At 60.1% G+C, this 23525-nt stretch overlaps 1 protein-coding gene, 1 long non-coding RNA gene and 1 other non-coding gene across 6 annotated transcripts in view; 2 read left to right on the top strand and 1 right to left on the bottom strand.

Annotated features, from left to right (window-relative positions):
* MIR671 (microRNA 671) lies at positions 7807-7927 on the top strand. Its single transcript, NR_129790.1, has one exon. It is a non-coding gene; the product is annotated as a microRNA 671 (primary transcript).
* The window catches only part of SMARCD3 (SWI/SNF related, matrix associated, actin dependent regulator of chromatin, subfamily d, member 3), a 33424-nt gene continuing 18249 nt past the window's right edge, over positions 8351-23525 (bottom strand). Inside the window, exons 1-13 of one of the 4 annotated variants that reach the window (XM_018046705.1) lie at positions 17563-18065; positions 14464-14675; positions 12708-12750; positions 11714-11836; positions 11444-11602; positions 11140-11235; positions 10839-10940; positions 10436-10597; positions 9575-9672; positions 9284-9419; positions 8918-9040; positions 8709-8810; positions 8351-8532 (exon numbers count right to left, since the gene is read on the bottom strand). In XM_018046705.1, coding sequence (XP_017902194.1) covers positions 8479-8532; positions 8709-8810; positions 8918-9040; positions 9284-9419; positions 9575-9672; positions 10436-10597; positions 10839-10940; positions 11140-11235; positions 11444-11602; positions 11714-11836; positions 12708-12750; positions 14464-14675; positions 17563-17640 — 1488 coding nt within the window. In that variant the 5' untranslated portion in view covers positions 17641-18065 and the 3' untranslated portion in view covers positions 8351-8478. Of the gene's footprint in view, positions 8533-8708; positions 8811-8917; positions 9041-9283; positions 9420-9574; positions 9673-10435; positions 10598-10838; positions 10941-11139; positions 11236-11443; positions 11603-11713; positions 11837-12707; positions 12751-14463; positions 14676-17562; positions 18066-23525 lie in introns of those variants that run through there. The other 3 variants (XM_018046706.1, XM_018046707.1, XM_018046709.1) reach the window with 3 other exon arrangements.
* On the top strand, positions 8467-9373 carry LOC108635818. Its single transcript, XR_001917927.1, has 3 exons — positions 8467-8558; positions 8896-9046; positions 9265-9373. It is a non-coding gene; the product is annotated as an uncharacterized LOC108635818 (long non-coding RNA).

The following is a 23525-nucleotide window of genomic DNA, read 5'->3' as shown; positions in this document are numbered from 1 at the left end:
AGATGGGGAAACAGTGAGAGACTTTATTTTCTTGGGTTCCAGAACCACTGCAGATGGTGACTGCAGCCATGAAATTTCTCCTGCTTAGAAGAAAAGCTATGACCAACCTAGACAGCATATTGAAAAGCAAAGACATTACTTTGCCAACAAAGGTCCATCTAGTCAAAGCTATGGTTTTCCCCCTAGTCATGTATGGATGTGAGAGTTGGACCATAAAGAAGGCTGAGTGCCAAAGACTTGATGCCTTCAAACTGTGGCATTGGAAAAGACTCTTGAGAGTCCCTTCGACAGAAAGGAGATCAAACCAGTCAATCCTAAAGGAAATCAAACCTAAATATTCATTGGAAGGACTGATGCTGAAGCTGAAGCTCCAACACTTTGGCCACCTGATGCCAAGAGCTGACCCACTGGAAAAGACCCTGATGCTAGGAAAGATTGAAGGCAGGAGGAGAAGGGGACAAGAAGACGAGATGCTTGGATAGCATCACCAACTCAATGGACATGAGTTTGAGCAGGCTCCAGGAGATGGTAAAGGACAGAAGCATGGCGTGCTGCAGTCCATGGAGTCTCAAAGAGTTGGACATAACTTAGCAACTGAACAATAACGTGGTCAAATGTTAATATTTGGGATATATTTAATATAAAATATTAAAATTAATTCTACCTGTTTCTTTGCTTTTTTATTTTTTTCTTTGCTTTTTAAAAAAAATGTGGCCACATGAAAAGAAGTTTAACATCACTAATTATTAGATAAATGATACAATGAGGTAGCACTTCAGAATGGCCATCATCAAAAAAAAAAAATACAAATAATTAAACTCGAGGGGATGTGGAAAAAAAGGAACCCTCCTACAGTATTGGTAGGAATGTAAACCATTGCAGCTCCTATGGAGAACAGTACGGCGGTTCCTTAAAAAACTAAAAATACAGTTGCCATATGATCCAGCAATCCCACTCCTAGTAGGAAATGGCAACCCACTCCAGTATTCTTGCCTGGGAAAGTCCATGGACAGAGGAGCCTAATGGGCTACAATCCAAGGGGCCACAAAGAGTCGGATATGACTAAGCAACTAAACAGCCTAGCCCCAGAATATTTAAAGTTTACATATATGGCTCACATTGTATTTCTAATGGACAATGCTGGTCTGGAGCCTAAAAACCATTTACCACCTGCCATGTGCCAGTTGCTGAGGGGAGACCAAATTGCAGTCAATCTGAAAGTAAGACCAAAACAGTGAAGGGGAGCCATGCTGCTGTGTTCTATCCCACTTGCCTCCTAGAATGGGTTCCTGACTCTACCAGCCCCAATGTTCTCTTTTAATAAGGAACTTTTCAAGTAACACCTCTTTTCCTCTTTTGAAATAAAGTTCATTTGTGACAACCTAACTACACACATAAATTTCAAAAAATCACAGTGTAATGATAACAGAAGAAGAAAAGGAAGTCCTTCACAAGAAAAGTTACTTCCCTGTGCTGGAAAACATCAATAGTCACTACTTGTTACAAAATGGTAACAAGTACATTCAGGGACAAAACTGAAGTACAGGCTTCTTTCCATTTACATGATAGTTACATTCTTTGAAAATTCAGCACACATTACAACCCTGCAAAATTACTTGTTACATATTAAACAGACTCAAAAAGTAGATGATTTTAACCATTTTTCCCCCTCTAAAATGAATCTTTGTAGGACATTTGAAAGCTGTGTAAAACAATTCTAATGGGATACAATCTTGCAGTGTACATGTAGCATTCTCCCCTCAATTCTTTGACAACAAAACTGCCTTCCTGCATTTCCAAATTGCCCCCTAGAAATGTGCCATCATGGGTGGGAACCCACCATAGTTGCTTGAAGGCCCACCTGCCTTCCAGACTCCCTTAACCTGTTGTCCCCTCACTCAGCAGCCTTAGCTGCTTTGGCCTTCCCAGTTCTTGGGCCAGTCTTCCTCTTTCCGGGCTTTCTCTTTTTGCCTGGGTAACGTACTGAATTTTGGATCGCAGCATTCCCAAATCCTGAGTCTAATTCTTCCTGCTACACTTCTCCACTAGAGTCTTTACTTTTCTGTTACTTCGGACAGTTTGTAATTTCGACCTAAACGTAAATGTTTATTTTTATTTTTTGTCAATGTGTGTTTAATACCCGTCTCCAACTGAGGGCAGGGACCATGCCCACCTCATCGACCAAACAACAAACATTTCTGAAATAACCTGAGTAGGTGATGGGGTTTGGAAAGCTCGCTGGGAGTAGTAAAACGCGCTCATCGAAGGTGAGAAGAGTTTTTTCCTAGGGTAGAAGGGAGTCGAGGTTGAAGATCTGGGTCATCTTCGGATTCAGGCTGGGTCCACTCACAATAGGGGTTGCGGAACGCGCGCCGGCTCCTGGCGGAGGAGGGTGGAGGGTGGGCGGGATGAGCTCTTCACCTACCCAGGCCCGCTAGCGGCGCCGCCTCGGGGCGGGACGACCATAGAGAGGGCGAAGGCGGAGCGAGCGGCCGGATGCGGTCACCATAGAGACGGGGACTGACAGCGAGCGGAAAAGGAAGGAGTGGGCCGGGCTGTGAGGTGGCAGCGGCTGCGGTGGCGGAGCCGGCGCTTCGGCGGAACCCTGGGGTCTGTTCTCCCCTTCGCGTCTTTCCCCACAACCCTGCAAGGGGTTGTCGCTCGATAGGAGCGACCCCAGCTCCGGTCCCAGCTCCACGTCCTCGCCCCCCGGAGCTCCCCGGGACCGGGCATACCCCGGCCGGCGGCCGCCCCTTACATCGGCCCGCCGTCGCCCCCGGCCCGGCCGCAGGGGCCTCCCCTTGGCCGGCCCCCGGGGTGTCCCTGGGTGTCCGCCGCCCGGTCGAGCCTGAGAGCGGGGTCTTTGCCCTCTCCCCCCGTCGCCCGAACGGAGCCTTCCTGCCCCACTTCCTCTGACAGCCCGTGACGCAGCCAGTTCTTATTTCTGCTGCGAGACAAACGGCCCAGGCTCGCTCTGGGCCTCCTTTCTTGTGCCTGAGGCTGGTCAGTAACGGCTGAGAGGGAGACGTGGGGCGAGGAGTTGCCGGGCTTGACACCCGAGCATCCGTCCGCCCGCGCCAGCTGCTTGTCGTCCTCTCGATTTGCTTCGGGTGCCTGGGGCCTTGGGAAAAGGCAGCCACCGAATCGCTCTTGACAACAGCCAGAGTGGCTTGTCACCGGCCTCCTTTCTCTTCTCGGAGGATGGTGGGCAGCCTCGGGCTCTCAGCACCGGGGATTCAGAGAAGAATGCCCTGTCCAGCAGCTCCATCAGCTTTTGTGCTCCTCTGAGGCTGTCCTCCGTGCTGAGTTACCACATCCCTCCACCTCATTAGGTGGGGCAGAACCTCTGTGCGCAGTGCCAGTGGCTCCTGACTGCCGGGAGGAAGGGTTCCTCTGGCGCGAGTGTTTCCTTAACGCCGGTGAAGAGAGTAGGAAGGCCTGGGCTCCATCTCTGTGACTGCCCGGGGGTCAGCAGCCCCTTCAGTGAGTGAATGAGATGTATGCCCCTCCCAGATGCTCTTTGGGAAAGGCCTGTGGAGTTAGGTTCCTCTAGCTGGGTGCTGGTGTTTTGATGGCTAATGTGCTTTTCCCTAACCCCAGCTTTATCAGTTGCTGCCATCTCTCTGCTTAGATACTGTCACCAGATGTATGCAGTCCTTCTTTGGGGGTTAGGTTTGGCAGGACTGTGTCTTGCTTCTTCCTCTTCTGGGCTAGAGGACCCACCATTAGTGGGTGAAATTGATTCTAACATTTACTGCCATTTGGACTGAGGGTTAGAACCAGCACCTTGACAGCGGAAGACAAGGCAGGAGTTTCTTGGGGATTCTGGGCCCAGAAGCAAACACAACCTTGTTCTCTCGTTGACCTCACTGGCCCCAGGCTCCCTTGTTGAAAGAGTCCGTTGGTCACTGATTGATCCCTGAGGCTGTGCCCTCTGGGGCACACACATGGCCGGGCCCACCACCATGCGGCTGAGCTCAGTGTTGGCTCTGCTGCGACCAGCACTGCCCCTCATCCTAGGGCTGTCTCTGGGGTGCAGCCTGAGCCTCTTGCGAGTGTCCTGGATCCAGGGGGAGGGAGACGATCCCTGCGTAGAGGCTCTGGGGGAAGCCGGAGGGTCACAGAGTCTAGACTCAAGAACTCAGCTTGACCAAAGCGACGAAGACTTCAAACCCCGGATTGTCCCCTACTACAGGGATCCCAACAAGCCCTACAAGAAGGTGCTCAGGTGAGAATCCCCACACCCCACTTCAGGGTTGCTCCGAGTCCGTGCCTCCACGTCCTATCCGTGGTCACTGGTAATCGTCGTTAGCCTTCCTGAAGCAGTTCTCTGCCTTATTTTCCATCATGGTTCCAGTTTTTTTTCCTCCTCCTCAGGCCTGAGAAAGCCTCACCCATTGGTGTTAAGTCAGTGGTTGGATGTTCTTCAGCAGGGCAGGAGTTCCATCTAATCCATCTCCCCGAGATCAGTTCCAGCATCAGCTACTCAGTAGACGCTCTCTCCAGTAGCTCATTAGTGTTGATGAGGAGATCTCCCCATTCTTGTCTCATCCCCAACTCACTAAATCCTGAGGGGAGGTATACGCTGGACATGCTGGGTTCCTAAAGATTAGGGAGTTGACCCTGGCACACTGGTCTCCCTGCAGGACTCGGTACATCCAGACGGAGCTGGGCTCTCGCGAGCGGTTGCTGGTGGCTGTCCTGACCTCCCGGGCCACGCTGTCCACTCTGGCTGTGGCTGTGAACCGCACAGTGGCTCACCACTTCCCCCGGTTGCTCTACTTCACTGGGCAGCGAGGGGCCCGGACCCCGGCAGGGATGCAGGTGGTGTCTCACGGGGACGAACGGCCAGCCTGGCTCATGTCCGAGACCCTGCGCCATCTTCACACGCACTTCGGGGCCGACTACGACTGGTTCTTCATCATGCAGGACGACACGTACGTGCAGGCCCCCCGCCTGGCGGCCCTGGCCGGCCACCTCAGCATCAACCAGGACCTGTACCTGGGCCGGGCGGAGGAGTTCATTGGCGCCAGTGAGCAGGCCCGGTACTGCCATGGGGGCTTTGGCTACCTGTTGTCCCGGAGCCTCCTGCTTCGGCTGCGGCCACATCTGGATGGCTGCCGCGGAGACATTCTCAGTGCCCGACCTGACGAGTGGCTCGGCCGCTGCCTCATTGACTCTCTGGGCATCGGCTGTGTCTCCCAACACCAGGTGAAGGCCCTTGCAAGTTAGTCCCCATCTCTGACAAATTAGCAGGGACCAGCGGCTGGTCTCGAGGCTGGGGGGCTGCCGGCTCTTTCCCGGCAGCTCCTGGGGTGGTCGTTGTGCCCTCCCCAGCCCTAATTGCCCCTCTCATTCTCCCTTGGCCACCTCTGGCAGCGTTAGATCCCTAGGGCCGTCAAAAGTGGCGTCTTGTCAGGGACCTTCTGAGCAAGCCTGAAAGGTGTCCCTTCCTCACCGGTCTCCCCCTGTCTGGCCCCTTGCCCTCTGCCCTCTGCCCGACACCTGCGCCGTCTCCAGTGACCTGGGAGTGCCATTGAGGGGACCACTCTCCTGGAGGAGAGTGGCCTGGGAGCCTCCCTGTTAGTTGGAGAAGAGGGGACAATCCCAGAGGGGCCCTCCTCCTCAACCGGAGTCCTGGCCGTCTCTGCTGGCTCTCAGCTTTCATTCTTTTGAGAAACAGGAGGATTCTTTGGGAGACGAGGTCATCCTAGTTGCCTAGCGGGCACTCTCTTCTCCAAAATCTGGTGAGAGTAAGGCAAAGGTTGAGGGGACCCCAGAATGAGCTCCTATGCCCTTCCTGCCGCCTTGGCGGCAGTGGCAGTCATAGGCGTGAGCGCCAAGGGCGGTCAAGGGTAGTTGGGCCAGGCAGTTCCTCCATGTGTGGCACTGATTGGTTTCATGATCCTCCAGGGGCAGCAGTATCGCTCATTTGAACTGGCCAAAAATAGGGACCCCGAGACGGAGAGAAGCTTAGCTTTCCTGAGTGCCTTCGCAGTGCACCCTGTCTCCGAGGGAACCCTCATGTACCGGCTCCACAAGCGCTTCAGTGCTCTGGAGCTGGAGCGGGCCTACAGCGAGATAGAACAGCTGCAGGTGAGCGGGGGACCCAGGGTTGCAGGTCAGAGGGTGCTTCCGACGTCCGGGCTCACAGATGAGCAAGAGGGGAGGCAGGGCGAGGCAGAAGGAGGCTGACTGTACCGACCGAACCTCAGTGAAAAGCACCCCAGGGAGAAGGGGCTCCGGGTGCTCTGGGTGAAATCTCCTGGCACGATGTGGGTTCACTTGAGAGGATCTGCAGGAGAGCTCTGAGGAGCGGGCTTGGCACCAGAAGGGTTTCTCTCCTCTCCAGTAGTGCCTTGCTGAAACCCCATAGTCCCTGGACTTCTAGCACTGTCCTTAAAACGCCCAAGGGCAGAAGGTAGAAGAATTCTCTAGTTGATGGCCGGGGGTTGTCCGAGGTGGGATCCAGGTGAAAACAAAGGTCTCCTTCTGTGAAGAGAGCGTGAGTCCTGTGAGTGAGGAAGAGAAAGGCCGCGGAGCCCCAGACGTCAGGGTCCCCTGCCCTCCACAGCGGCACTCTGCCCACCCCGTCCTCCTCCCCGCAGCAGCTGTGTGCAGATGGTGGGTCTGTGTGCCCCGTACAGACAGGCCAGGCCTCACTGAGTGTTGATGGAGTCAGGATGGACCTCAGAACCCAGGACGCTGGAGCGTGCCGGGGTCCCGACTCCCTCGCCAGGTGCTAACGGGGCATCCCTCCCGCCCTAGGCTCAGATCCGGAACCTGACCGCGCTGACCCCCGAGGGGGAGGCGGGGCTGAGCTGGCCCCTTGGGCTCCCGGCCCCCTTCACACCGCACTCCCGTTTTGAGGTGCTGGGCTGGGACTACTTCACAGAGCAGCACACCTTTTCCTGCGCGGACGGGGCCCCCAAGTGCCCCCTGCAAGGGGCAAGCAGGGCAGACGTGGGCGACGCAGTGGAGACGGCCCTGGAGCAGCTGAACCGGCGCTACCAGCCCCGCCTGCGCTTCCAGAAGCAGCGGCTGCTCAACGGCTACCGGCGCTTTGACCCAGCGCGGGGCATGGAGTACACGCTGGACCTGCTGCTGGAGGCCGTGACGCAGCGGGGGCACCGGCGGGCGCTGGCGCGCAGGGTCAGCCTGCTGCGGCCGCTGAGCCGCGTGGAGATCCTGCCCATGCCCTACGTCACCGAGGCCACGCGCGTGCAGCTGGTGCTGCCACTACTGGCCGCCGAGGCCGCCGCGGCCCCCGCGTTCCTGGAGGCCTTTGCGGCTGGGGTCCTGGAGCCCCGAGAGCACGCCTTACTCACCCTGTTGCTGGTCTATGGGCCGTGGGAAGGGGGCCGAGGGGCCCCAGACCCGTTCGTCGGGGTGAAGGCGGCAGCGGCCGAGCTGGAACGACGGTACCCCGGGACGAGGCTGGCCTGGCTCGCCGTGCGAGCGGAGGCGCCTTCCCAGGTGCGGCTCATGGACGTGGTCTCCAAGAAGCACCCCGTGGACACGCTCTTCTTCCTCGCCACCGTGTGGACCAGGCCAGGGCCCGAGGTCCTCAACCGCTGCCGCATGAACGCCATCTCCGGCTGGCAGGCCTTCTTCCCGGTCCACTTCCAGGAGTTCAACCCCGCCCTGGCACCACAGAGACCGCCCTCGGGGGCTGGCCCCGACCCCCCGTCCCCTCCGGGTGCGGACCCTGCCCGGGGGGCTGCCGGAGGGGGCAGGTTTGACCGGCAGGCTTCGGCAGAGGGCTGCTTCTACAACGCGGACTACCTGGCTGCCCGAGCCCGGCTGGCCGCCGACCTGGCAGGCCAGGAAGAGGAGGAAGCCCTGGAGGGGCTGGAGGTGATGGATGTTTTCCTCCGGTTCTCAGGGCTCCACCTTTTCCGGGCCGTGGAGCCAGGGCTGGTGCAGAAGTTCTCCCTGCGGGACTGCAGCCCTAGGCTCAGCGAGGAACTCTACCACCGCTGCCGCCTCAGCAACCTGGAGGGGCTGGGGGCCCGTGCGCAGCTGGCCATGGCCCTGTTCGAGCAGGAGCAGGCCAACAGCACCTAGTGTGCTCGGGGCCCCGCACCTCCACACACAGCCCCTGCCAGGCCCCCGCCTGGGGAGGCAGGCAAGATGCATGGACAGATGGGAGAGCTCGCCAATGTGTTTTTTTTTTTAATAAGAAAATGTTATTAAAAGTGTCTTCTGCCAAACTGTTTTTAGGTCTAGGAAAAATGGGAGTAAGGAGACTCTGAGGGAGGGGGTGGGGAGCTTCCCGGAGGGACCCACTGCCCTTTTCCCGCCCCCCTCAATCCTCCTCCCGCCCCAGTTGCCAATGACCACACGGCTGTTATCAGGTAAATGACCTTTAATCCAGCCCCTGCCTCGCCCACAAGGTGTCGGGGGTGACAGCCAGGCCCGAGGGGACGGGCCGGGGCAGAGCCGAGTGGCCCTCTGCGGCACGCTTCCCCCGCGCGCCTAGGTGTTGCGCACGACCAGCGACTGCTCCAGCTCCTGCCTGCGCTGCTGGATCTGTAAGGAAAGGAGAGCAGGCGCAGGTGAGGAGTTGCTGGTGAGTGACGGGACGGGCCCCACCCACCTGGAGGAGCATCTGGGAGCAGGCACGGCCCCACGTGTTGAGGGGGAGGCTGGGGGGTTTCTCTGGGGGTGAGCGGGGAGCCGAAGGGGCGGGGGGTCGGGCCTCACACCTTGCAGTAGAAGTAGCGGCTGACGGCCTCCTGGGACCAAGGCTGGTGGTAGAACTCAGCCCGGCGCTCCTCCTCGGGGTTGCCCGCCACGTCTGTCATCACCTGGGAGGGAGCAGCAGGGTCATCCTGAGCCTGGACACCCCCGCACGACATTCACTGTCTCCCCCGCATGCTTGTCTCTACCCAGCGCTCCCTGAGGTCCCCTTCACCTTAAGGTCCCGGCTCTGGGAGCGGAGGAGGTCCTGGATGTAGCCCTTGGGGTCTCTGGAGAAGCTCAGCATGAAGTCCCTCTGGATCTTGAGCTGGTTGATGGACTCAATCGTCTCGTGGATCTGCAGGTAGAAAGACACGTGCTCTCGCCTGCCCAGGCTGAGGTGGGAGAGGCGGGGAGGGGGCGTGGCAGGGGGCTCTCGGCTGTCCCCTGGAAGGGCAGTCCCCGGGAAGGGGGCTCGGGCGGAGCTCCAGGTCCCAAGGGCAGGGCCCTCCCGTCCTCTCCCACGTCCTTGTCCTGCTGTGTCTGTGCGTGTGTCACCGTCGGGTCCCCATCCTGTTGCAGCGCTGGGCTCCAGCCCCACCTTACTGTCCAGAGCGCTGATCTCCTGCTGGTTGGCCGTGGACAGCAGGAAGCTGCTCATCTGCCCCTTCAGGGGCTCCTCCACCTCCACGTCAATGTCGTAGCACGCCGTCTTCTTCTGGTCCGACGGGTCCACGCTGCCAGGGAAGGCCAGCCCTTGGTGTCCGTGCTGCCCCGATGGAGGCCAAGGGCCTCCGAGGCCTGATGCGGGGGGTGGGCAGAGGGAGGGATGGGGCGGCGGGACCACCATAGTGACTCCCAGCTCTGAGAAGCAGGGTTGGGGGGGCCTCACCTGATGACATGGTTGATGACAATCGGGTCAGGGGGCAGCAGAAGGGCTGTGAGGCGCTGGGGAATCTCAGAAAACTTCAGCCGGGGACAGTCAAAAATCTGCAGTAGGAGAAAAGAGGTTCCCTGCTCTGCACTCAAAAGAGCCTCCGTTCTCAAAAGGCCCCCCAAGCAGCCAGCTCTCAATGGGGAGGCGGGGGCTGGCCTAGGCCTGAGGCCTGCTTCCACCGCTCACGGCGCAACCCCGAGCTGCTCAACTTCACACATCGGCCTCAGTCTCTCCATCTCTGGGAGCCGAAGGCAGGGGCACTGATCTCAGGGGGCTTGTTAGAATTAAATGCGTCAGTTACACACGAAGTGCCTGAAGCAGCGCCTGGCATGTGGTGAGTGCTCAATAAACACTGACTGTTGTTTTCATCACTCAAGTCTACCTGTGGTATTTATTTTAAAGTTATATTAATAATAACCTCTAGTTTGGCAGAATCACTTCCACAGCAGTTTGATTCTCCTAACTGCCCAGTGGGTAAGACGGGACAGGCGTGGTGAAGATAAGGAACAAGGCTGCAAACAGCTAAATGATGGACCCAGTGACTGGCTCCAGGGCCAGAACCTGGGGGCCCTAGCTCCAGGTGCCAAGAACATGTTCCCCAGAGCCACTAGCTTCCTGGGGTTCCCAATCGGCCTCACCTGGCGGCTGGGGGTGCTGAGATGGGCGGGCTGCAGCACAGGGCGGTGTGACAGAGCCCAGATGGGAACCCCGGTCTCCGGCATGAGATCATTCCCGAAGGAGTCAAGGAGGCAAGGTGGTGTTCCCGAGCAGAGGCCCTTCCCCTCCCTGTGGCCCCAGGCTCAGGGGAGAGGGTACCTGCTGGAAATACTTGTCGCCATTGATGTACTCCTTGTCGTGGGAGTCCTGCAGCCGGTTGGTCTTCACGTATTGCCACAGGGCCTGGACGATGGCCGAGCGGCTCTGCGTGTGCAAGCCCAGCAGCCGGGCCAGGCGGGGATCCAGTTTGAACTGGGGAGGCTGAGCCAAGGAGGCCATGAGAAAATGAGACAAAAAGAGAGTGGGAGGGGCTAGGGACTCAGGACTCGGGGGCTGTGGGGCCTAGGCTCCTTGTAAACAAGCTTCTGGAGCAGGCAGGGTGGAGGGGAGAACGGGGTCTCTCAGGGCATACAGCTTGCAAGCCATGGCCCACCCCAGCTAGAAGAAGGGTACAGGAGGCGGGATGCTGGGGGGAGCGGTGTCTGGGAGTGAGGGCACGCACCTGGTAGTCCAGCATGAGGAGCAGCGTGCAACGCACACTCAGGTCCCCCGGCCTCTTCACCTGGAACCCATCCGTCTCCTGAGTGGTGGGTGTCCGGTGCCACTGTCCAGGGGTAGGAGCTGAGTCACCTCACAGGCCCGTCTGAGCTGGTGGGGCCTTGGAGCTCTGGGTGCAGGACTGGGGGCCTGGCGGAGGGGGTCCCCGACCCACGTCTGCACCACTAACGGGACTGCATTCTAGGTTCTTTAGGACAGTGGCCTGTGGCCAGTTCAAGGGCAGGAGGGGTCTGGGTCTTTCTTACCTCCACGAGGTGGTTGTCAGGGCCATAAAGGTCTTTGTCCAGCTCAATGACCAAGCTCTTGAAGAAGGAAGAGAACTTTCGCTTCTGCTTGCTGGGCTGTGGGAGAGGCACGGACCGTGGGCGCGGAACAGGGCCCACGGTGGCAGAGTGAGTTGGGAGCGGGTGGGGGCTGGCCGGGTAGGGCCACACAGTCAGAAGCAGGCCTGGGCACGTCTCTCTGGACCACCCTCCCGCAGCTAGGGCTGACTTCCCCAGCCCTCGGTGCACACATCCAGTACCGGCCTCAGCTCAGCCCCATACCCACCCCAGGACACCTGGAGAGACCTGGGCCAGGACGTACGTCATCCAGGAGCTTCCCCTCCACCCGCAGCTCCCAGGAGGCGATGCTGCCGTCAGAATCCTCGGCATCGGGCTTCGCAGGGTTAAAAGTATTGGAGATATAAAGACGCAGCTTGCGCTTTTGCTGTAGAGATAAACAGTGTCATACAGAGCCAGTTCCCAGGGGGCCAGCCCCGGCTTCTCCCTTTCAGGGACTAGGACTTGGCGCCCTCACCCCACCCCCAACCCAAGGCACCTTCATGGGCCGCTTCAGAGCCTCCTGGATGTCCACCCGCTTCCTCATGATGGTCTGATCCAGTTTCCTCTCAAACGCCAAGAGGTCCATGTAAGCCTGGGACTCCGGGACCAGCTCCCGGATCTGGAAGTGGGCAGGAAGCGAGGCAGGGAACCAGGGGCTCAGCCAGTCTTGCAGTTGGAATGTGCAGGTGTCACGTGGCCCCAGGAGTGTGCAAGTGTGGCGGGCGGGGAGCTGGCCACATTCAGGGCAGGGAACTTGGACAGTGCAGACGGGACCTCTGAATCCAGCCATGAAGGCCTGGATGTTACAGGGATGAAACTGCTGCTCCCACTAGGGAGATCCATGCATTTCATCACTAGGGGAGGCCGGAGCAACCATGGAGGCCAGCAAGTGCTTAGGGCTTCACCTCCTCATCCTGTCCTTTCCCTGTCGCACAGCCTCTGGGTTCCCTTGGGCACCTGTGAAGTGGTCAGGGGCCCCTGGGGTCCCTGAGACAGGAGATGTCGTGGCTTGGGCCTACAGTGACATCTCATCCAGATGTTCTGCTCGAGCTGGGGTCTCAGCCGTCCTCCAGACCCAGCTGGGCCTGGGTCCCCTTACGCTGCTGGGCCTTCCGGCCAGCTTCTGTTCCCTTCTCTCCTCTGCCAGCCTGTGGTCCCGAGCCCTCAGCCCCTCTTTGTCCCCTGCCTTTATGTCTCTGCAGACTGCTGGAATTCAATCTGCAGCCCCCACCCAGACCCAGGATCCTACCCTCTCTGGCTCTGTGTTCCCCTCTGCCCCACCCCATCCTTCTGGCCCTGGGGGAGCCTCATTTCTTAATTAGCTTTTTAAACAAAAAAAGTGAAAGTGACTATGATGTTGAAGCGCTGCTCCTGAGGGGGGAGGGGGGGTGGCCTGGGGTGGTGGTGGCGGGGAGTGTGGGGGAGAGGAGGGCGGAGCAGCAAAGGGTTGGGGGTGGGGTGGGCTGGGGGCTGCTGTGAAAGGCACTCACCCTTTGAGGGAGGATTTTGTCAGCCATCTTCCTCCTCTTGGCACTGTACATTTTTTAAAGAAAAAACCAGGTTACCATGGCGACAGATCTGGGAGTAACGAGGCCACCTGCTAAATTATCCCGACATCTCAGCCCGCCTGGCTGGGGTTCCCACAGCCCGCTCATCTGCCCGCCCGAGGGGCTATGCCGGCGCCGGCCGTGTGTGGCTCTGTCCTCTCATGGGGAGCGGAGGTGACTCTGCCCTTTCTCAGGCCTGGGAGCCCCTTTTCTGCCCCGCCACATCCCCAGATCCAGAGAAATTAGCCTTGGAAGGGGCTCGGAGCAGGGGCGCTGCAGAAATGTTTGGGGAAAGCTGGGCAGAGGCAAGGACAGAGTGGGGGGATGCATTGTGAGGACTTTTTTTTCCCTCTTCTGAGAAGGGGCACACAATCCAAGGTGGCTGAGCTGGTGGGGAGGGGAGCTGACCCCCTTGCCCTATTCCAGAAGCAGGAAGTGATGGTGTGAAGCTGGTGAGGACCAGCACCCCAGCCACCCTGGGCTAGGAAGGGGACCCTGATGGGCAGGGGGTGCTCATGCCCTTGGACCACCTGCCAGCAGGGCCAAGGGACACACCCACAGGTATCCAGAGAGAGTGGGTACGGATGTTCCCCTCTGGGGTGTGGCTGGTGGGCTGGACCTGGGGTAGCAGCTGGGACTTGGACTCTGCTGGATCTACTAGCCGGTTCCGACTCCCAGAAGCAACCCCAGAAAACCCTTGGCGAGTAGAAATTAGAACCCAGCCTAGGGAATGGCTGCATACTGCCCCCGTGTGGTGGTCTCAACCACTGCCCCGGCCCTGGTCAAAAATCTATTCAAGGCTAGACAAGCAGGTTTCACTAAAGGTCTGGTTTGTTTTGAAGAAACTATCTCTGTGAAACTCTCCAGTTGTACAAGATAAATCAGGGACTCTACAAAAGAATGACTCACTTTGCAAAGAATTCCTCATGGGCTTCCTATAAATGGTGAATTTTCCTTGACGTGTAAAAAAAATTTAATAATGAGGTAAAATCCACATTGCACCTTTTATAGGACTCCATCTGGTGTGCAAAAGGAAGCATGTGTGTTTGGCTAAACAGTGAAACCCAGAGGGGTATCTTCCTTGCCAGGCACCAGCAGGGGCTTTTGGGGGTGCCACTGGCTGGCTCAGACAAGGAAACAGGCTGGCCCTTGGTGGCTTGAGGGCAGACCCGTCCAGAAGACAGACCGTGGCAACTCCTCAACATTTGAGTGCCCAAGAATCACCAGAGAGCGCCAGGGGGCAGAGACTGCCCACCATGGGGCAAATCCCAGGCTCTCCCACCACTGGCCAGGGATTCAGATTAACAAGATCCGGAGTGGGGCTTTCGAGGAGTCAAGCCAGGGGCGCTTGAGGAAGGCGCACTGGACAACCGCGCTAGGAACCGCAGTGTAAAGCTCGGCCCTGAGCCCCGGTGCCACAGCCCCGCCTCCATCCCCCGAGAACCAGGGGACTGGGGTGCAGAGAGGGACAGAGCAGGTGACAAGGAGAAGGGCGCGACGGTCACCGCCTGTCTCCACGGTGTGGGCACACAAAGGAACAGGGCCAGTGCCCTCTCAGCCCACCTCCTGGGAAAGCATCCCACCCGGGACGCCTGCTCCCTGCTGACCCCTCTCCGCCCGGGCTTCCCACCCCGTCCCTCCGGGTCCCGCGTCCGCCCCCTCCGCGCTGGGCACCCCCCCTACCCCCACCCCCGCTTACCTGCGGCTCCGCGCGGGGGCGGTGGGCACCGGCTGGCCCTGGCTCTGGGCCTGGCTCTGGCCGGGCGGGGGCGCTGCTCGCTTGCGGGCGGGCTCCATGCCCGCGGGGGCCAGGCCGGGTCGCACGGCGGGGCTGCCCATGTACGGGGAGCCCGGGGGGCCCATGGGCGCCCCCTGGTGGGGCATCCGGGCTCCAGACGGCATCCCGGGGCGCTGGGGAGGGGGGTCGGGGGGGGCGTGAAGCAGACACAGGCGCCCGGCGGTCAGAACCAGGGCTCCGGGCTCCAGGCGCGCGGAGCTACGTCTCCCCCCGAACCCTGAGCCCCCCGGCCCGTGACCCTGCTGCCGACGGCGCGATGCCGATGGGGCTGGGAGGGGTGGGGAGGGGCGGGGGCGCCGGAACCGCGCGGCTTTGGCGGAGGGGGCGGGGGGGGGGTGGTGTTGGCTTGCGTCTCGCTGCAGGAAGCTAACTGAAGCCAGGCAACTAACTGCACAGGGCATCGCCAGCCTCGGATTTGCGGAAGGTGCCGCGAAGATGAATATTAATGGCGCCTTTCAACCTTTTCAAAGGATGCTCCTATCCACACGCTCCTCTGCAAGACGGACTGAGGGCCTTCTATCCCCACTTGACGGATGAGGCAACCGCGGCTCAAGGAGAGAGGCAACCGAGCCAAGGTCGTGCAAGGCCCTTTCCTGAGGGGCCCGGGGTTTGTGCTCTCTCTGCTGCTTTCGTTTAGTACAGGGCTGGCTCTCTTGCTCCCGACTTCTGCCGTCTGCCTTCCCGTTTCCCTGCTTCCCAGTCCATTTCCAGGGGGTCCTGCCTTCCCTGCCTTTAACCCACTTTCCTCTCTGGGGCCCTGCTTTTGACCCCTCCGTCCCAATCCCTGCCCCCTTGCTCTGATTCCCAGCCTCTACCGTCAGGGGCTTGGCTGAATTAGCCCACCTGCATAATTTACTCTCAAGGTGAAGGCTTGGAGGTAGGGCTAGAAGCAGCTTGAGGGGCTGAGGTCAGACATCACCAGGATTCTCCCACTGAGGGGAGGGGGGCTATGAGGCTTAACTGGTGATGGGTGGTCCAGAGGGCTTGGGTAGGTTAAAAGGATGGATATTTTCTCTTATATCTATCTCTCCCTTCCTGTCTGCCTGAATCACCAGAGATGGCCCCATCCTACAGACTACAACTACTCCCCACCCTACCCCAGTGAGGTCAGAAGTCTGGGTTCCCAGGGGGCACGGGGAGGCAGGTGAGGCAGGTGTGCGCCCTTGCTGCTACCCGGGTGCTCAACTGGGATATAGATGACAACCCAGTGCATCGAGTGAAGTGTTCCACAGACTCGTAAAACCTCACTTGTCCCATTCCAGAAGAGAGGCTGGGGAGGGCCCAAGGGGCTGTCAAGCGGAGGGTGGCCAGGATGTGGACGGGAGCCAGGAGAGCAGGAAGGAGATCAGGGAGCCACGATCACAGACCCTGTGCCCCTGTTATACTATCTGAGCACCACCCACTCCACCCCAGGGGTGCAGCTGCTCCCCAGAACAGGGAAGCGCCCTGCCCCTGAGCCTAGTGAATCTCCTCGCACTGCCCCCCTCCCCCGGGTCCCTCCTGCTGCGCTGTGTCTAACCCTAACCCCCAGCCAACCAGCTGTCTCTGCCCGTCACAGCCTCAGCAGTGAGACCTGCCTGTCCATGTGTCTGCCTCCCCCACCCCACCTGACCCTGTCACTCACACCTCCAGGGTGGTGGCCCATAATGGAGCCCAGGCCCGCCACTCCCTGCCAGCACAGACAGGGTGCTGGGAGTGGGGCTCAGGCCACCCAAGAACTGAAGCAGTGAGTTGACTTAAAAAAATATCCACATGTATAGACTCTCTCACTCCTAGATGGGCCTTTTATTGGGACACCCCAGGCAGCAAGATCAGGGCTGGTCATGAGGCTAACCAACATGGGGACCCCTTGGCAGTTAGCCCAGGGACCCATGGGCCTGGAGAACAGGCTGCTTTGGGAAAGCCCCTTTCCTCATCAGCTGCTCTCCCATTTAATGAGGCTGGTGGTACTCACTGATCTGCTAAGGAGGCCCCAAGAGGGAGGCCTCCAGAGCCCCTAGAAGGCTGTGCTGGCCAGCAGGGATGGGTGACCTGCCCGAAGGGCCAACATTTTAGGGGCTCTGGCCTCTCTTACTGAGAACGTGCCTTCCTTGGGGTCACAACCAAATTTGGCCATAGTAAACCTGACTGCTTCCTTTCTGCCCGGCTTCAGCACCAGTGGCCGTCCCAAGTCCTGGAGCCTCTGCCTCTCCTATGCCACAGCCCTTCCAACCCGTCCCCACCCCCTCAGGCTCCCTGGGCTCACTCAGGCTCCCAGTGGGCCTTCTAAACCTGCCCCTTTGGTCTCCAGGCCTCCCGTCCCTGACTCCAGCTCTTCCTTCACACCTTTGAGGTGTTAAGGACATCAGCTTCTGGTGGTGGAGGCTGCCACAGGATCCTCAGACCCCTTAACCTGGGGTCTGCCCCTAGAGAGGGCCTCTCTCTGGCCCTGATTGGCAGAGGCCAGGGGCAGAGCCCGGGAGCCCTCAGCCCAGGATGCAAAGGTGGTTCAGCCCCAGAGCTTCCCACTCACAGCGCCGCCAGGGTCACCTGCTCCTTGCTCCCAAGACACTGTCCCAACTGATGAATAAGCAGCCCAGTGCAGCGATGCCAAGTCCCCCCACCCCCCACTCCCAGGGCAGGGGTCGCACCTGGGCTCCACCAGGAAAAGAAGGGAAGACAACCCATCGGGTTGTCCCCACAGGGGACCCACCCACCCACTTTGGGGGAGACCGTCCCCAAGTTCTACCCCCAAGCCCCTGACAGGAACCCATGCAAACGCCTGCCTTCCCCGCCCCGGGGCACCCATCCCCGGCCAAGCCGCCTGACGACGTGTTCGGGCGCCCCCAGGGCGCGCCGGCACGGGGCTGGGGCCGGGCCGCTGGGCCGCGGCGCTCCCGCTAGAGGCGTGGGGTGGGGTGTGGGGGGAGCGGGAGCCCCCTCCCGGCCCCTCCCGACCTTCCCTCCATTCAGCCCGAGCCAGCTCGCTCGCCCTCCCCCGCTAACTTTTCCCCCACTCACCACCCCATGGACCAGAAACTCAAAAAGTTTGCTTTTCGTGGCTTTGCGCGCCCCTCCGGCAACTTCGTCCGCGGCCATCGGGGTGGGCTCAGCGGCGCCTCTCACTCTCTCTCTCTCTCTCTTGCTCTTTCTTTCCCTTTTCTGCCTTTTTTTTTTTTTTTTTCCTCCAACTCTCCCCTCTGAGTCCTGCTGGGCTCTCTCACACTTCTACTCGAGCAGAGTGGGGAGGGGGCCCCTTCAGGGCTGCCCTGACGGCCCACGGCCCACGCCGCCGCCGCCGCCGCCGCCCGCCAGCCGCCGCGGCTGCCGCATTCCTGCACTGATAAGACAGAAATAGTCCGGCGGCCCGGGGTCCGCCTGTTGACTCGGCGGGGACGGAGAAGCCTGCCTTTCCCAAGCTTCGCCGGGCCCAAACAGCGCAGATAAGCGGCGAGGCTCGCCGGCCAGCGCGGCTCCGGGCCGCTGGGCAGCGGCGCCGCCTGCCCGAGGCCGCCCGAGGGCCGCGGGGAGGCGGCGGCAGCGGCGGCGGCGCGGGGAGGGGACGCGAGGGGAGGCGGCCGGGGGGCTCGCCGGCCACCCGGCCTCTCTCGCCGCAAATAGTTTTTCGCTTAGGGAATTCGCCGGCAGGGAACAGGCCGGGAACAGGCCGTTCCAACTTTGCCCCCAAGTGGCTCCTGCCGCATTTCTGAGGCCCTTTTCCCCAGAGACCTGGCAGGCCAAGTAGGGAAACATTTCGCTGGGAAGGAATCCGGGGTGGGTGGAGGGGGTGGTGGTGGCGGGGGGCGGGAGTCGAGCCCGGAGGAGGCCTTTCTCCGGCACCGGGCGGCCGTGGTGGGTGTGCCCCGGAGGCGGTGTGCCCTGCAGTCCATAGATGTGTGCGCCCTTGTCTCACCGCTGAGTGTGTCTGCACCCTGGTGTGGGCACGGCCGGCGGCCGTGGGTGTGGATGTTTACGTGCGTGCACAGATAAATGCCTCCTCTGTGTGCCTCCCTCCACCGCAGCCTCCGGTACGCGCGCGCGCGCGCGGGCGGGCGCGGGTGCGTGTGTGGCTGGACACGGTCTGTGCCTCCCCGCTCGGGGTGTCTATTTCGGTCTATGTGAGTCTTTGTCTCTCTGTGACAAAGTCGAGGCAGTAGGGGAAATTTCGGAGAGAGGGAGGTGGGCCAGGCTCGTGAGAACGGGAAGGGAAGCGTGGGGGCAGGCAAGCAACTGGGGTGGACGGATGGGTGGCGAGGGGTAGGCCAGCGCGACCTGACGGCTTTGGAATGGGCTGGGGGTGGGGGCGGGGGACCCGCAGGAGCTGGGGCGCTGGGTATGGTAGGGCCAGTCTCTGGACCCCAAAGTAAGCAGGGGTAGGGGTGGGGCCGTGAGGGAGCCCCAGAAGGGGTGGTGTGGAGGGAGCTGGGGTGAAGGAGGGACAGGAAACAGGAGGGGCGAACCCTGCGAGTCCCCAGGCTGGGAGCACTGGCCCCGCCCACGCCCCAGAGGCCACACCCTTCTCCCCGCCTCCGGGAGGAAGCGCCCCAGGGGCTTTGAGACCAGACGGGTCAAGTTTATGCCTCCCGGGGCTGCACTGTCCGTACCCAGGTGAGGGCGGGACAGGGCCCTGGGGAATTTGTTGGAAATTTTAATTCGAGGTTAGATCCTGAAGACCCAGCCTGACCCTCAACCCTTTAGAAAGCCATCAGAAGTCGGGACCAAGAACCCAGGGAGCCGCTCTGCCGAGGGAGTCTTTTTTTGCTTGCAGCCTGATTTCCTTGGCCCCCTGTGCTTCTGGCTGTCACTGTCCATTTCAGTGGCCACAGCCAATCCCCTGAAAGGCTAGAGAAGGCATGTGGTCCAGGCAGCTCCTCCTCTACCTTACCAGAGACCTAGAGAGCCCCCTCCTACCACACCTCTACCCAGGCTTCCCCCAGACCCACACTCACAGATAATGGGTCCTGGTGGGTGGGAACGGGTGGGTGTTTGCCACTGGCCACGAAGGTGTCTGCTGGTAACCTGGGGAGGTAATCTCTCCAGTCTGTCTAACTTCCAAAACCCCTCGCTCATTCCCATCTCCAAGCCTCTGCTCCTGCTATTCTTTTGCCTGGAATTCCTGAAAATGCTTCTCTACTTGTCCCAATCACATTCATACCTTAAAGCCAGTCTGGAGCCCCACCTCCTCCAGGAAGCTTTCCTTGGTTCCTCTTCCGTGCACAGATCTTTCTGCTCTGTGAATAACCATCACCATCTACCCTGGCCATGAAATGGCACTTTGCTGACTAATGTCTCATGTGCCCTGGGTTTCATGTGTGTTATATAGAGTTTTCCAAATAGGCTGCAGCGCCATGAAATCTGGGCCTGGTTTTCAGGCCCATTGTCCCTCCCATGCCTGCACACAGGGACTAGGCCTAACCAATGCCTACTAACACTTGCAACCACCCAGAGGTCAGTGGGCCACCGGACAGAGCTCATCCTCTGCCACTTACCTGAAGATGTGAGTCATCAAGGGCACCCCACCTCCTGGTGGGTGCTTCTAGCGGGGACATGTGACACCTTGGAGGTTCTGGGGGACAGGGACAAGGGCAGACACCTCTAGCTTTGTGTAAAGCTCGGAGCTCTCAACTCTTGGGGAGGCCTTTGGGGGAAAGAAGACAGAACAGGAGGTGGATGGGCACAATGGGCACTTGGCATTTGTGAGGGGCTGGTCTTGGTGGTGGGCAAGACTGAAGGAGGTGGTCAGGTCAAGGAAGGGATCTGGTAATACTGAGAGGAGGGTCACTCAAGTCGACAGACAACACCTTCCTGGGCCACCCCAGGCCCAGGGCCTCGCCCTGCAGCCCCCTCTCTGGAAGGCATCCTTACCCACATAGAGACAGCAGATATATAGTGCATACGTGTCCCCCGGGGCACAAACACCAATGCAAAGGCCAGAGGAACAAGGAGTCACATGAATTTGCACCCACAGGCACAACTCGATCACGATTCTGCCCACTCACAAGGCCCTCACCAGCAGACTGCTTTTACAGGGGCGACCCCAGGTGTGCCCCCACCCCCGGGGCGGGGACTGCCTTCAGACCAGAAAGCAGGGGCGCCAGTGTGGGTGTCCCGGGGCCAGGACTCCCATCTCACAAAGGCCAAGATCCTCAGGGCTCAGCCCCAGAAGAGCGCTCAGCAAGAGCCACGCCGCCCGCTGGCTCCTGCTTCCTGCCCCGGGTGGGCAGGAGGGCCCCGATTTCAGCGGGCAGGGTGCCCTCCTTCCCAGCTCAACGCGGCCGATGGGCCCAGGCCGCGCTCCAGGCAGGCCGCGCGCGTGTCCGCCCGGAGCCGGAGTCCCCCCTGCCGTCCCCCCATCTCTCCTTCCCTCGCCGAAGCACCACCAGCACCAAATGGCAAAGCGCCTCTCCCCGCGCGCGCGGAGAGATGCGCCGCGACCGCCGGGACGGGCTCGGCGGCTTCCCCCCTCTCCACGGCGCCCGAGCGGGGGGCGGCCGGCGCTGGGGGTGGGTGGGGGTGGGCACGGCCCGGCCCGCGGCCGCCCTCCCTCGCCCTCGCCCGCCCGGGGAACCGGGCAGCGGCGGGAGCCGGCCCGAGCATGCGCACTGCCGCCTCCCTCGCGGTGAAGGTCAGCCCAGGGCCTAGCTGCAGGACTCAAAGGCGGCGGCGGCGGTGGGGCGGGGGCGATATAGCCGAGAGACTTTTAACTCTTTCCCGGCGGGAGGATGGCCACCGAGGCTGGGCCGGGGCGCCCGGAGGGTCCCACCCTCCCGCCTTCCACGGGGAGTCCCCGCAGCGGGCACACGGCTGGGGGTGGGGCAGAGGGGGCAGGACGGGGAGGAGGGGCAGAATGGAAAGAAGGAGGCTAGGAGAGGAGGGAAGCCGATCGGGAAGGGAAGACGGGGAGGGAGGAACAAAGGAAGCCAGGCTGGAGGGGGAGACCGCGTCCCGCCGCCCGCGTCCCCGTATCCCCAGCGATGAAGGCCTCCTTAGCGCCATGAAATTACCCCCACAGACTGTGTGCGTGTGAGAGAGAGAGACTGAGAGAGAATGAAGTGAGACCACTGGATCAGGCTGAGGACCCCTGATTTTCTGTGTTCTGGCCCACCCCTAAACCCAGCTTCCATTTTCTCCGCTGGTCACTAAACGCCAGGGCATGTTGGGGGGCGGAGAGGCAGCTCTGATCCAGCCGACCTGCCTGGCCCAAGCCCCAGGCCCCCAGGAAACCCTGGCTAGACCTCAGGGCCTGGCCCAGTCCCCAGGGCTGGGCCAAGAGGAGTCTACACCTTACGCCCCACCTCTGGTGAGGGGCTTCCTCCAGCCAGAAGGCAGGACCTTGGCAGACCAGACCAGGGGCACGGCAGGCACAGTCCTCCCCCTGGTCCTGGCTACTCCCCCCAGCCCTTCTGAGGCCAGAGCAGCCTCCCTCCTCCTGCGAGGATGTTTCTGGGCCCAGGACCTGCTCTGCTGCTCTCCAAAGGGGCTGTCCGTCTCCGTGGGACTTTGTCTTTCTGTGTCAGTTTTGCAAACACACACAAGAGAGACAAATATGATAGAAGCAAAAAAAAAAAAAAAGAAAGAAAAAAGTAGGGTGCCAAGACCATCACATGACCTTGGGCAAGTCACTGTACTTCCTGTTCCCTGGACCTCTGGGGCTCAGAGGGAAGGCCCATCTGGGGTTCACAGCATGTTCCCTCACTCCCCTCAGGGCCACCATTAATCAGGTCCGGCTCCTCCGGTAGCTCAGTTGGTAAAGAATCTGCCTGAAATGCAGGAGATGAGGGTTCGATCCCTGGGTCGGGAAGATCCCCTGGAGAAGGGAATGGCCACCCACTCCAGTATTCTTGCCTGGGAAATCCCATGGACAGAGAAGCCTCGTGGGGCTATGGTCCGTGGGGTCGCAAAGAGTCAGACACAACCAAGCAACTAACACTTCCACTTCCTGTAGCAAAAAGCAAGCCACACTGGCCTGGACCCATTCTGTGAGGATAGGTGGGTCTGCGGGGTGGTGTTTTTCCAGGACGCCAAGGGGTGCTATCACTGCCCAGCTGGCTCCCACAGCCTCGGGGGTACAACCCAGGGCGTAGCTCTGCCAGGATCGGGGAGCAGCAGGTAGGTGTCCCACAGAGCCATCCTTGCTCCCTACTCATCTTCCAGAACCCGTCTGTCTAGGTAGATTCAGTGGCAAAAGCAAGAGGGCTCCAAGCAGAAGGGGGCTTCTCCCTCTCTTTCTTGGGGAGTGGAGGTGTAGGTGCCTACCTTGCTGCATAGCCTGGGGAGACCCACTCACACCCCCAAGGGGCTGCAGCCAGCACTCTGCCCTGCTGGCACCCCAGCCGTCCTCTTTCTTGGCGGACAGGGGCCCCATCCAGCACTTCTGATTTCCTCTCCTGTTTGTCCCACAGCTGACACCAGGAGAAGGTGCTGGTGGCCAGCACCCCAGCCCTCACCCCAGGAAGTTAAGCTCTGCTACGGGGCTCTGACCAAGGGGTTGGACGGAATTCTGCGAACCACTGCATTCTGAGGCCGGAGATGTCACCTGAGTCAAGAAAACTGATACCAATATATATATATATATATATATATATATATATATATATATCTCCATACTTCCTTAAAGGATTTTTTTGGAAATTAAGCCAGGTGGTAGCAGGCAGTGGAATGTACAGATAAAATGTCCAGGGGAGCCACCCAGGTCCAGGTCTCCAGACCTCTGTAACTCCTTTAGGAGAGAAGGGTGAGCCCTGCTCACAGGGCCTGAAAGGGCCCCCTCTCCTCTTAACATTAAGGTGCCATTCTTCCCTGGTGTCCCCTGGGCCAGGGTGGGGGGCTGCCTTCCTGCCGTAATGCCCTTTGTGTGCCCACTGTGTCTGGAGTCATTGAAAGGCCCAGACTCCCCTCAACTCCTGCACCCTGGGCCCCACGAGGCTCTGTGCTCCCCTCTTCCGCAGCCATCTCCCAACCCAAGTTCTTCTCCGTGTGGTCTG

This window comes from Capra hircus, chromosome 4 (genome assembly GCF_001704415.2).
Source record: "Capra hircus breed San Clemente chromosome 4, ASM170441v1, whole genome shotgun sequence".
NCBI classification, from domain to species: Eukaryota; Metazoa; Chordata; class Mammalia; order Artiodactyla; family Bovidae; genus Capra; species Capra hircus.
The sequence above is the reverse complement of the archived record's forward strand: the minus strand, read 5'-3'. Positions and strand labels throughout refer to the sequence as shown.